Source organism: Arvicola amphibius, chromosome 7 (genome assembly GCF_903992535.2).
Source record: "Arvicola amphibius chromosome 7, mArvAmp1.2, whole genome shotgun sequence".
NCBI lineage: Eukaryota > Metazoa > Chordata > Mammalia > Rodentia > Cricetidae > Arvicola > Arvicola amphibius.
In genome coordinates this window covers 327,862-340,191 of record NC_052053.1, presented here as the reverse complement: position 1 = coordinate 340,191, position 12,330 = coordinate 327,862, and the positions used below count along the sequence as shown (strand labels likewise).

The 12,330-nt window shown below is 37.1% G+C and overlaps 1 protein-coding gene across 1 annotated transcript; it reads right to left on the bottom strand.

Moving 5' to 3' along the window:
• Nucleotides 1-4,171: 4,171 nt before the first annotated feature.
• On the bottom strand, nt 4,172-5,126 carry LOC119819680 (olfactory receptor 1020-like). The gene has a single exon (XM_038338005.1). The coding sequence runs from the start codon at nt 5,102-5,104 to the stop codon at nt 4,172-4,174; it is 933 nt and encodes a 310-aa protein (XP_038193933.1). The 5' UTR covers nt 5,105-5,126.
• Nucleotides 5,127-12,330: the final 7,204 nt, after the last annotated feature.

Here is a 12,330-nt window from a genome sequence, read left to right as displayed (position 1 = left end):
AGAAGTATATGTCATAATTTTGTAAGTACATTTTTAGTTGGAATTCAATTTCATAAGTTTATTTTTAGTTGGCATCTATCTTAGTCCTTTGTTTCTGATGTCTTAAAATTTTACCTTAAGTGTTTTACCTCAAGATTAAAGAAGCACATTCTCTATTAAAATTCAAATATCTTTCAGAAATTCCTTGAACCAATCAGTTTTAATCATGTGTTCTTCCCATGCTCTGTCTTACTATGTGCATGGAAGTGGCACGGCATGGTAGCTTCTTAGAAAGCAAGTTTGGATGCTGTCAGAGTAGACTGCAGCCTGTGGAAGGATGTATCCCTAGAGGAAGGGAAACGTGGAAGAGGAGTTCAATAAAAATCGGACGTGTCTCAGGATGACTACAAACAATCTTCACACACACAAAACAATTAACAAAGCCCTAGGGTAACATGCTTTATTTGATTAATATGATTAGAAGATACAGATAGTTACATCACATTGAACATTGCCTCATTATTTCCTATAGGAATGCGTTGAATATTTTAGTGTGATAACCATCACATCAAAATATGGTAGATAACTTTAAAACTGTCATATAAATCAGTTACAAAAACACATAACCTTAGAATTTTCTAAGTATGCTAGCCCTTTAGAGAGCCAAAGAAAAGCTCCATATCAGCAAAACCACAGTATCCAGAGAGTCAGCAGGGTTTCAAAAGAAACATGAAACTGCCTAGAGTATTATGGTACCTGAATTCCTATCTACCTTGAACATCCCTTCTTTCGCATACATACTTCACATATAGGCTTTGTAGCAAATGACACAGTAAGACTGACCAGGTGGAGCTAATATATATGATAACTGAATATTTTTTCAAAATATAAAATAAAGCAGACAACTAAAGTTAGCTTTTCATACTTATTTTATATCTATACAGTGTGGCAATTGTTCATTTTTTGCCCCATTTCCAAAACTATTTTTATGACTGCATTTTAGGAAGACTATTTTTTCATGATTTTCTTTGTAAGTATGTGAACATGTATCAGCATGGGATTTTAAATGATTAAAATGTTTGCCTCTTTTCTGAAGAATTTAACTCTTGCTAATTAAATATAACAATTGGCAACACAAAACAAGATATGATAGAATTTTTTCTATTGGGAAATAGTCATGGTTTTGGCCATGTTAAGCAGGTGCCTTAATATTGACCTATAAACCTGAACTACAAACAAGCAACTTTTCTAAAAAAAAAAAGTTTTGTTTTTCCATCATTCTACGAGTATGAAATTCAAAATGCTGAAACATATGATTATAAAATTTTATCCCTGAAAGACTAATTTGTAAGAATCTGAGACCAGGCACAGGGTTGATGTTATTCATGGTATAACAGTACAAGTTCTGAACCCTTAGGCAAACAGAGATTCTTCCATGAAGACATCAATAATCTTTACATATTATCAGGACTCCACCATTTTTATCATTGTTTCATTTGCATTTCAGCAAAATATTACATAAAGGAAAGGAAATTGTTTTTTAAGACAGACACGGATTCAAAGCTGGATCTGATTATTTACATAGTACGATTTTGGTCATAGTCAATTAACATAAAAGTCAACTCTTAAGCAAGGGGTTAATGCAAACATTACAAAATTATATATATATAACATGGGATAGTAGTCATGAGAGTGTCTACTACTATACTAAAACAAATACGAGGAACTAAGCTCTTAGTGCATAAAGAAGAGATGGTATCACTTATACCATCATATCATGAAATGCAGACTTGAGTCTCAAACGCTGTCCTCTTTAGAATTCATTCCTCTAGTTGGCCATAATCAACCCATGACTTCTATCCTCAGACCTATGTGCAAATCTGTACAACATCCACTTATAATTTTTTGCCACTTTCAGTCCTGCGTAGAGCTGTATATAGGAGTTAATGTAGTGATCCATACAAACCATCTTATATCTTTCCTTAGGCCAGCTACGTTGACTATATTATCATCTAAGTCTCAGAAGTCATCTTCCAAAGCACCCTTGAGTAAAGAAGCCGTCTTATAAATTTTACACCATCTTATAAAATCCTTATCTGAGGGGACGGTTGGAATGCCACAATTATTTACAAAGAATGATTTACCAGGCACTTAAAAGCATATTTCCTCTTTGCTATTAAAGTTGAATTATTTACTGCATTCAATATTAAGATACAAATCTTTCTTAAGTCTTTAAAGTCTGTGTTGGCCAGGTCTCTATTTTATTTCAGATCTATATGGGGAAAATCTTCTTTATAAAATAGTACATGCTGCAGTGAATAAACACTGGCATAGAATCAAAACTTACCATACATTTTTAGTATGATGAGCCTTTCCATTGAATTCATCCTCTATATTTAACCCCAAGTTTGTCTTGATTTTTTTCTGTAATTTCTGCAATACTTTTTTTATTTTTTTCTGGAGAACGGGCAAATAAGCCATAATCTACCACTCATGGGTGCAATTTCCTATCTGTGCCCTCATTACCACAAACCCTCTTCACAAATTTACCACCATAATTAGAGATCAAGACATTTAAAGACCACTTAATCATTGAGAATATATATTTCAATCACTGGAAAAATACAGTTTTACATCCTGTATGCTATTTTCTAAGGAGCCAATTACCTGTTTGGTAATATTTTACAAAATACTTGTGTAGAAATGTCTACTCTCAGCAGTTAAGTCAAAACAGTACAAGAGAAAAATTCACCTTTTTACATATCAGAGTTATACAAACAAACTAAATCAGTGAACAGTGAACTGATATTTATTCCATTTACAATAAAACCACTCAGTTTTTACACTAAGGAAGGCACTGTAATTAACATAACGGGATTAATGACTGAATAGTAATGAATAACTGTGGGAAAACTATAGAACACAATAAAACTACAAAGCAGGTAGAAAAAGTAAACCATATGAGTATTCAAAAAAGAAATAAAACCACATCCATCATTCAATTGAGATTTAAAATATAAATTACCATTTTTGAATTAAAAACATATTAAAAAAGCACAGGTTAATAGTTGAATAATTAAAGAATTAGTTCTATTTGAACAAGTAAGCTACAATGGGAACATGTTATTTGTGAATTAAAATGAAAGAAAAAACATGAATCAAATTTATTTTTTATACCAATATAATCTTTTTGACACATGAAACAGTGCTTCAGTGGAAGGTCCCAGATATTATTAGTGAAAAGTAAGAAACACACAAAGCTGACTGTATAGTGAAGTAGGGTGGAACACAGAATTAAAGTTGAGAGTAAATCTAATGCAATCACATTATACTACATTTTCCAAGAACTAATAAAAGAAGATTTATTAACTATTGAAAATTGTAGCTATGTACCCGCATTTTTATTTATGTTTTGTTAATATGAATTTTCTCTCTCTGTATTTTAGTTAGTTTGGATAAGGGTTTGGATATCTTGTTGATTTTTTTCAAAGAATTAACTTTTTGTTTCATTGATTCTTTGTATTGTTCTTTTTGTTTCTATTTTATTGATTTAAACCCTCGATGTTTTATTTAATTTGATTTTTTTATTTTTTGATGTTTTCTTCTTATTATTACTATTTCCTGGCATCTACTCTGCCTGGGTGAGTTTGCCTTGTTTTGTTCTAGAGCTTTCACATGTGCTATTAGTCCCCTAGTGTGATTTCTCAAACTCCTTTGTGTAGTCATTGAACTGGCCTTTTCCTGTAGTCAGATTGGTGAAAACCCCAATTGTCATCATAGAGCCTTCATTCAGTCATTGGTGGAACCAAATGCAGAGGGCTGCATTAAGGCCTGGGATGAGAGGGAGAACTGGAGTTTGAATGTAAAATTTAAAAAAAAAAAAAAAAAAAAAAAAAAAAAAAAAAAAAAAACATCAAAAAGAAAACAGTAGAGAGAAGTTAGCATAAGAGTCAATGATAAAGTGAAAAGCCAAGCCTACATGAAATAAATACTAAGCATGGAAACTTTAAAAAGTAAAGAGATAGAAATAAGTGATAAGGAAGATCCTAGTTTCCACATTAGGCTCAGGACTTTCTGGTTGGTACCTCATTTTTTCATACAGTTGTAGAGCTGAAATATTTAATGATTTTCCCAAAGTTAAAAGAAAAATATGAAAGCAACTGTTAAAGTTGTGAGGCTTATTTTCATTTACCTAAGACAATAATTTTTTGCCAATGATTTTTCTAAAAGCAATTTTGACATCTTTGTTCCTGAGACTATATATCAGGGGGTTAAGCATGGGTATAATCAATGTATAGAATACAGAGGTCATTTTGTCAATATCCATTGAATGTCCTGTACTAGGGCGCAAATAAATGAAAATCAGGGTGCCGTGGTAAATAGTAACCACTATCAGGTGAGAAGCACAAGTAGAGAACCCTTTCCTTCTTCCCTCTGCAGAACCTGTTTTAAGGATGGCTGCGATAATACACACATAGGAGAGGAGAACCGCAAGGAGACAAATGGCTTCCACCAAACTTGCAAAGACGACTAAAATGATGTCATGTGTGTAGGTATCAAAGCAGGACAGAGAGAAGAGTGGAGAGATATCACAAAAGAAGTGATTAATTTCTCTGGAGCAGAATGACAACTGGAAGGTATTAGTGGTGTGGATTATGGAACTCATAGTTCCACCCATGAATGCGCCAACTGCAAGCTGACCACACACCCTCTTTGACATAATTACAGTATAAAGCAAGGGGTTACAGATTGCAATATACCTGTCATAAGCCATGGCAGCCAAGAGGAAAGATTCTGTATCAACCAGAGAGCAGAAAAAATACAACTGTGTAGCACAGCCATTGTAAGAAATTGTCTTCTTGTCAGAAATCAGATCCACAAGTAACTTGGGGGCAATAACAGAAGAGTAGCATGCATCTATGAAGGACAGCATACAGAGGAAAAAGTACATGGGGATGTGTAAGTTAGAACTGGCTGTAATCAGTAAGATCATCCCAAGATTCCCCATTAGAGTAACAGAGTAGATGAAGAAAAACACAGCAAACAGAAGACTCTGGAGCTCTGGATGATCACTGAATCCCAGGAGAAAGAATTCCGTCTTCACAGTGCTGTTCCTCAGACTCATTTTTTTGTAGGAATTTTGGTTTCTGTAGTCAAGATAGAATAGAAACTGAGAAAATAAATAAATCTCAAAATCAATAGAGTTATTTGTAATCTACTTCAAGCTGGTAGAGTAAGAATAACAGCATATTTAATTAATAATTTTTCAATCTTGATGTTATATGTTGAATTTATAATATGTCAAAGTTTTTGTGTCTCATATTCACTATCAAGCTGGTTGTGGGCTCTTAACATGGATGACACATTATCTTTAATTTCATTAGTACTCTCTTATTAGTGTCAAAGGGTACTCTAAATAGTGTGTAGTTTTATGACTATGAATAAATTTGTCTGTTTTCCTCTGTCTCTGTCATCAGTTGCTATAGTAAAGAAGAATGTCTCAGTTCCAGAAGAATCTTTGCCAACAGAGGCGTACAAAGACTGTTTTCCACTTTGAGGTGTGTTTCCCACATAAAGAACAAAGAATGTCCTCAGAGTTTTTCGACTGCCATGGACAACAAAAAACAAAGACTAGGACTCATTCTTCAGTGACTCTCAGTTCCATAGATTGGCACCAAGGAAATGCCCAGCAAGACAAACATCCACCATGATTGAGGTATATCATCCATAATCTGAGAATGATGGCTCATTTCTTAAAGTACACAAGTGGATTCCTTCCCTAACCTCTTCAAATTCTCAGTGGCAAGAAAGTAATTCTGAATGATTTTACAATGTGTTTAAATATAGAGTCCAAATTATAAAAACCATTGATCATATTTATAAATTAGTTGCATTCAGCTCAGTCCTGGTTATAAAATATATTAAGGATTGTTGTCTTGTTCTTATTAGGTATTTCAAAAACTGAAACATGTATATTTGTCTATTTCTCTGATTCATTTTCTCTCAGTGAGCTTGATAAGGCTGCAGATCTGTATAGACCATCGTGATACATATGAAACCAAATAATGTGGATAGACAAATTATTACTTTGTACTACTACATATAAAAGGTTTGTATCTGGATTTAAATAAATAGTCATTTTTATTTATGTGATTTGGAATATTTTATTTGTAGTTTTATTTTCTTATATGCAACTTACACATTCTAGTAGCATTTGTCTGCAGAAGTATGAGGACATATAAAGTGTTTTCACACCCACATTTTATATTCCAAATATTTAGCAAGCATTCATTGTCTGCATACTAAAAATCAAAATAAGTTTGACCTCTTTAGATATCAATATTCTTTTATTTTAACCCATGATCTATATGATTATGCAAAAATTTCTTATACAGGTTAAAAATTCAAGCTAAATAATTTCTTTTAAAATTAATAGCTGAAGTCAATTGGAGAAAAAAATGCCATTTGGCTAGTAACCAACTATTGTTTTATATATGTGTGTTATGTGTTATATATGTTATATGCATATGTGTATTCCTAAAATATAAGTGGATTATTCACAAGAAATGCCAAATTTCATGAAATGACAGTCCTTTCATTTATTACTATACACACAAGATTTTGACCTAACTAAACCTGGAGCAAGGGTAATGGCTGAGACAGCAAGGGAAAGGCAAAATTGCATAAAGTATCAAGTAACTGTGCTTGAATACAAGGACTTGCCTATATGTAGTGACTTCCTTTATATTTGTCATTTGGAGAACAAACCCAAAAAAGAAGCTCAACTTTACATGCAAAATTAAATGTCATAGTGGTCTGAATAGTTATAAAAAAACAATTTTCCTTGCCAATGGAACAGTTTACCAGAGACTACAGCTTCTAATCAATGAATTATAGGTGACAGAAATTCAGTTTAATAGGAAAGATTAATTTTGATGGTCTTGCAACGTTATTTCATGTTTCAAGACTTAATAATAAAATGAAAATAAAAATTAAACATGAAACAAAACTGAATCAAGGGAAATAAATTATTAAATGTAGCCAAAGTAAAAATGACATAAAAGAAGAAAAAAACATGTTCTAGAAAAATTGTAGACAAGAATAAGGTATTTCTGGTAGAGACCAATAAATCTGATTGTAATTACCCAGAGTTCCACATACTAAATTCTAACGCTTCTTTCACAGATTTTGTTTGGATATTATGATGACTCCAGTAGGCTTCTTACATGTTTGTCTGTAAGTAATGATATCATTAAGCTAACAAGAGAAAACCAAGGGTGTTTTTGTTTTTGTTTTTCAAATTAAATTCACTTCATCAGAAATCTAAATCTCTGTTCCTTTGTTTGTTATTGTTTGGAGGCTGGGTCTTGCTATACAGGCTTGCTTGGCCTGGAGCTCAGTGCTAGACCAGGCAGGCCACACCTTTAATTCACAGAGATCTACCTTTTTCAGTCACCCAAGTATTAGGGTTAAAGGTGTGTTCCACCAATTTCTGCTGTGTTTAATTTATTAACAGATACCTCACAATAATAAATGTGTTCTTATTTAGATGTCACCGCAGGGTCTAATAATATGGACTGATGTCTTAAGAATATCATGCTTTAAGTATTGCTGGCTTTTGGTTTGAATAACTTGAATGGCTGCTTTTTTTGTTCAAACTCAGTCATCAGCTTTCTAGATAGTGAGAACTGAACCACTACAATCCTATGTAGTATGATTATCTGAGGATTGTGTTTAGAACACTTACCAGACAAATGCCTCTTCTTGCATTTACCTCCTCCCTCACTGTTAAAAACCACAGTTCATTTTCAACTAGAAAACACATATAATACTTAGACAAAAAGTATAAATCCATTGCAGAATTTGTCCATTTTGGACATACCTTCAGTGTGTTTTGAAAAAAAAACACCTCCCTTAAGAAGGCTATGCTTCTTCAGAAAAGCAGGACATTTTATGTTGTGTTTTTAGGCCCTGAGTCCCACATGAGGTTCTAAGAGCCCAAGCAATAGTATCCAAATTCCCATGAGAAAATAAGTGAGCAATTAAATAGTCTCACCAAGGAATTGATTAATCACAAATGGAGTGATGAAACAAATGATTGTCTTGACAATTCCTTAAACTCACTTTGGTTTTCCAAATTGTGGACTATGCAGAAAATTTAATTGTACTTGTTGGGCACCTGATTTAAATAACACTAACAGTTTTTCAAATGGCATTCAAAATATTACGTGCAATATCCAGGAGGATAACTGTATGTTTTTCTTTGGGTTCATCTTCTTATTATCTTCTTAAGGATCACGAATTATAGGCTTGAAGTCCTTTAACTATGGCTAGAGGAAGCCGGAAAAGGCCAGATCCTATAGCCATACTGATGAATATCTTGCATTTCACCATAGAACCTTCACCTGGCGATGGATGGAGATAGAGACAAAGCCCCTCATTGGAGCACCAGACTGAGCTCCCAAGGTCCTGATGAGGAGCAGAAGGAGGGAGAACATGAGAAAGAAAGTCAGGACCGTGAGGGGTGCGTTCACCCACTGAGACGGTGGGACAGAACTAACGGGAGATCACCAACTCCAGTTGGAATGTGAAGGTGCGTGGTTTATTGGCAGTTATGATTCACCAGACAAGCTTTAATATATATAATTCAGTTTTAATAAAGGAAAGGAAAGGGAAGGGAACTTACAGATTCAAGGTTCCTGCGAGGAGCGCAGGAAAACAAAGAGCAGGCGGGCCGCAGGCCCGCAAGATTTTATAAGTCAATATTAGCCTAAGGGGGACACGCCTAAGGAGGGACATGCCTTTAGACCAAGGGGGACACGCCTTACAAAATAAGGTTTTTGGCTAGGCTTCCCCTTCAGGAATGGGACTGATGGAACCTGAGACCAAACCAGACTCTCTGAATGTGGCTGACTGAGAAGCCAAGGACAATGGTGATGGGCTTGGACTCTACAACAAGGACGGGCTCTGTGTGAGCCTTGCCAGTTGGTTGCTCACCTTCCTGGACCTGGGGGGAGTTGGGAGGACCTTGGACTTAACATAGAGTAGGGAACCCTGATGGCTCTTTGGCCTGGAGAGGGAGGGAGTGGGGGTATGGGTGGAGGGGAGAGGAGGGAAGGAGGAGGAGGGGAGGAGATGGAAATTTTTAATAAACAATTGAGAAAAAAAGAAAAAAAATGCGGCCACTTCCCTCCACTCGCTCTCTGGCTTCCGGCTCTGCTTCTGGAGACTAGGCTCCCTTCCTGATTGCACAGACGGCTGTTGTCTGGGACGGTGATCTATAAGTTTTTCCCCTTCAAATAAATAACCATTCTATTAATCATAATTGCAAACTGGTGTGGGATTGTTTGTGACTTATGCCTTCACCAGGCTTCAAAGTCACAGAGATCTGCCTGCCTTTGCCTCCCAAATGCTGGGATTAAAGGTGTGTGCCACCACCTCCTGGCCTGGCTTTTAAGATTTTTAACACCAAAGAGGAGGCAGTGGAGTTTTGCCAACAGGTTCAGCTGCAGCAGAAGGCTACACTCCAAGTTTGCTTGGTCAGCAGCAAATGTGGAGGTGGCCCTGTACCCTTAAGGCCCTCGAGACTAACTGTCCTTAGAAATTAATGCAGGACCATTATCTGGTTGTATAGATCTTGGAATTCCAAATCTGAGTATATCATTTAAGAGGTGGAAACAGAAAACTTCTGCAATCTTAGCTGTAGTAGGGAAAACCCATTTTGAGAAAGTATCTACCAAAGTAAGAAGGTATTCTTTTTTTTTTTTTTTTTTGTTAGGAAGCATATGTATGAAATCTATATCCCAGTCATCCCCTGAGAAGGTAACCCTAAATTGGTATGGATAAAAGGAAGAAGAGAATACAAGGTCCCCCGACAGGAGGTTCAAGTGCAGTGGAGCATTTCTGGATGAGAACCTTAAGGGGGGTAGATAGGCTATAGTTGAAAAAGAGGGGTTGAAGGAATTGGTAGAGAGGTCTAGTCCCAGTGTGAAGATATTTGTGATCAATCATTGGGAAGGAGTTGCTTCTGAGTCAGGGAGACAGTACCTGTCCTATAGAAGGAACTAATCCTGATGACCCATGACAGCTCCCTTAGCATAAAGAGCCTATCCTTGAGACTCAGAGTTGGTTGTGATTAGACATGGAGGGGACCATGGAGAATAGAGGAAGGAGGGAAGGAATATTGGTCTACCACTTTATCTCAGTCTTATCAGGAAAACATTTTCAAAGGCTATATCATTAGTAGGGGATCGGTGATCCCAGCAGTAAAAACTGCTGCTTTCTTGGAAATAAAAGAGGCTTCTAACAGCTTTAGAATCAGAGTCCTATTGATAATAGATGTGCCTCTGGCAGTGAGAAAAATCTCTCTCCAGCTAAATGGAAGCATGCTAGTACAGAATATGAAGTCATACTTAAAAATTCATGTAAATATTGATGGTGCTGTCACATGCTAAGATAAGGGCTCTTGTGAGGGCTCTGAGTTCTGCCTTCTGAGAAGTAGTGCTGGCAGTAGAGAGGCAGAGTTTATCACCTGGTCAGAGGAGACTATGGTACAGCTTATTTGGCAGGAGCCAGTAGAACTGAGAGATGAGCTTCCCTCTATAAAGAAAGAGTGTATAGTCAGAATGTGACAGAGAGAATGTCACTAAGGGTTACAGGTGACTACGCAGGAAGAGAAGTGGTGGCGTTGGGAAGGAGTATAGTAGTGTTGAGTAGAGGATAGATGTTAATCCCACCAATCAAGAATAAGAGCACTACCACAGTTTAAAGCCAAATTGGAAGCAAGCTTTAATTAAATACTGGCCAGGTAGATGGGCTCTGGCTATTTCCATGCCCAGGTTCCTGGGAAATGGACCAGAATCAAGTATTACAAAGTCTTAAGAAGGAAAGCAATTCATTGCATTTCCCATAAGGTCTCATCATGGATAAGCATATATCCTGATATTTCCTGCATATGTACTTTGCACTCACATGTGATGAAGCATATCTTGTACAGATGGGTCAGTGAAAACACATGGCTTGTTATCTCCCATAAACAATAGCCCCTGGCAGCTTGAGGCATGCCAGGACCCAGGGTCCCAATCAACACAGGACTGTCTCAGTTCTCCTAATTGCTAAGTCCCTCATAGATAGCCAGCATAATTGGTCAGCTCATTGCCTTCCCCACTTCTGACTGTTTCCCACAAGTGAGTACTCATATCTCAAGCATAGATTTTCAACTTTCGGCTTCGTTAAGCCCTTGTACCAAGCAACCATGGCTTTCTTGGGCTTAGAGCTGTTAGTCCCCACCTTTGCAGGATGACTCACTAGGTAGCCTGTGCATTTCTCATTTTTCAGACCCTTGGGTCCTTCAAGCTTTTCTCTATGGTCCTGCTCCTTGAGTGATGACCCCTTGATGGAGGAGAGTTATCTGTCTATGTTTCTTTCATTGGTTAATTAATAAAGAAAACTGCCTTGGCCCTTTAAGAACAGAAAATTAGGTAGGTGGAGTAGACAGAACAGAATTGTGGGAACAAGGAAGTAGAGTTGGGGAGACGCTTCAGGCAGTCGCCATGTGAGTCTCCATGCTGCTCCTCTCCGAGATGGACGCAGGTTAAGATCTCTCCTGGTAAGGCACACCTCGTGGTGCTTCCCAGATTACTAAATATGGGTTAAAGGAAGATGTGAGAATTAACCAATAAGAGGCTGAAACTATGGGCCAGGCAGTGTTTTAAAAGAATACAGTTTCCGTGTAATTATTTCGGGTGTAAAGCTAGCCGGCGGCGGGTGGCGGGACACAGCCCCGCCGCTTCTCACTACAACCCCTGGGGATGCTTGTGCCTTTCTTGCTTGATCCTTGTTTGATAAAAGCCAGTGGATTTTGTTCTGTCCCCTTCATGGAGAATAAGCCTACCAAAATTCTGCCCCCCAGCACTCTATATCCTGATATTTTACAGGACCTTGCAACATTCTGCAGCAAGCCTGCCGGATGGAAGGAGGTCTAACCCCTTCATCCTGTGAAGGCAGAGAAAGGCAGGCTCATGCCCCCCTTATCTGACAGTCAGAGTTTGGGGAATAACAAGGCTTAATTACACCTTCTAGCTCAGGAATGGCTGCCTGGCCCCTTTTTGAAGTTAAGATAGCTTGGTGCTATCCCAACAGGTGGTCAGGATATGCCAATGTACTTCTGCTCCTTCCATTGTAACTTTAAGGTCACCTGTGGAGGGGCTGTTTTCTGCCTACCTGACCAAGTGTATATGAGTAATCCTGACTTGGGTCATCTTGTTACCTAGGCAACCGAATGCTGATGATAGGGGATGTCTCATGTTATCATGTTAATGAAACCTTTTGTTAACTTTTCCCCCAGTTTAC

Coding starts and splice junctions, on each gene's coding strand:
- LOC119819680 (XM_038338005.1), bottom strand. CDS start 5,104: ATGAGTCTGAGGAACAGCACTGTGAAGACGGAATTCTTTCTCCTGGGA.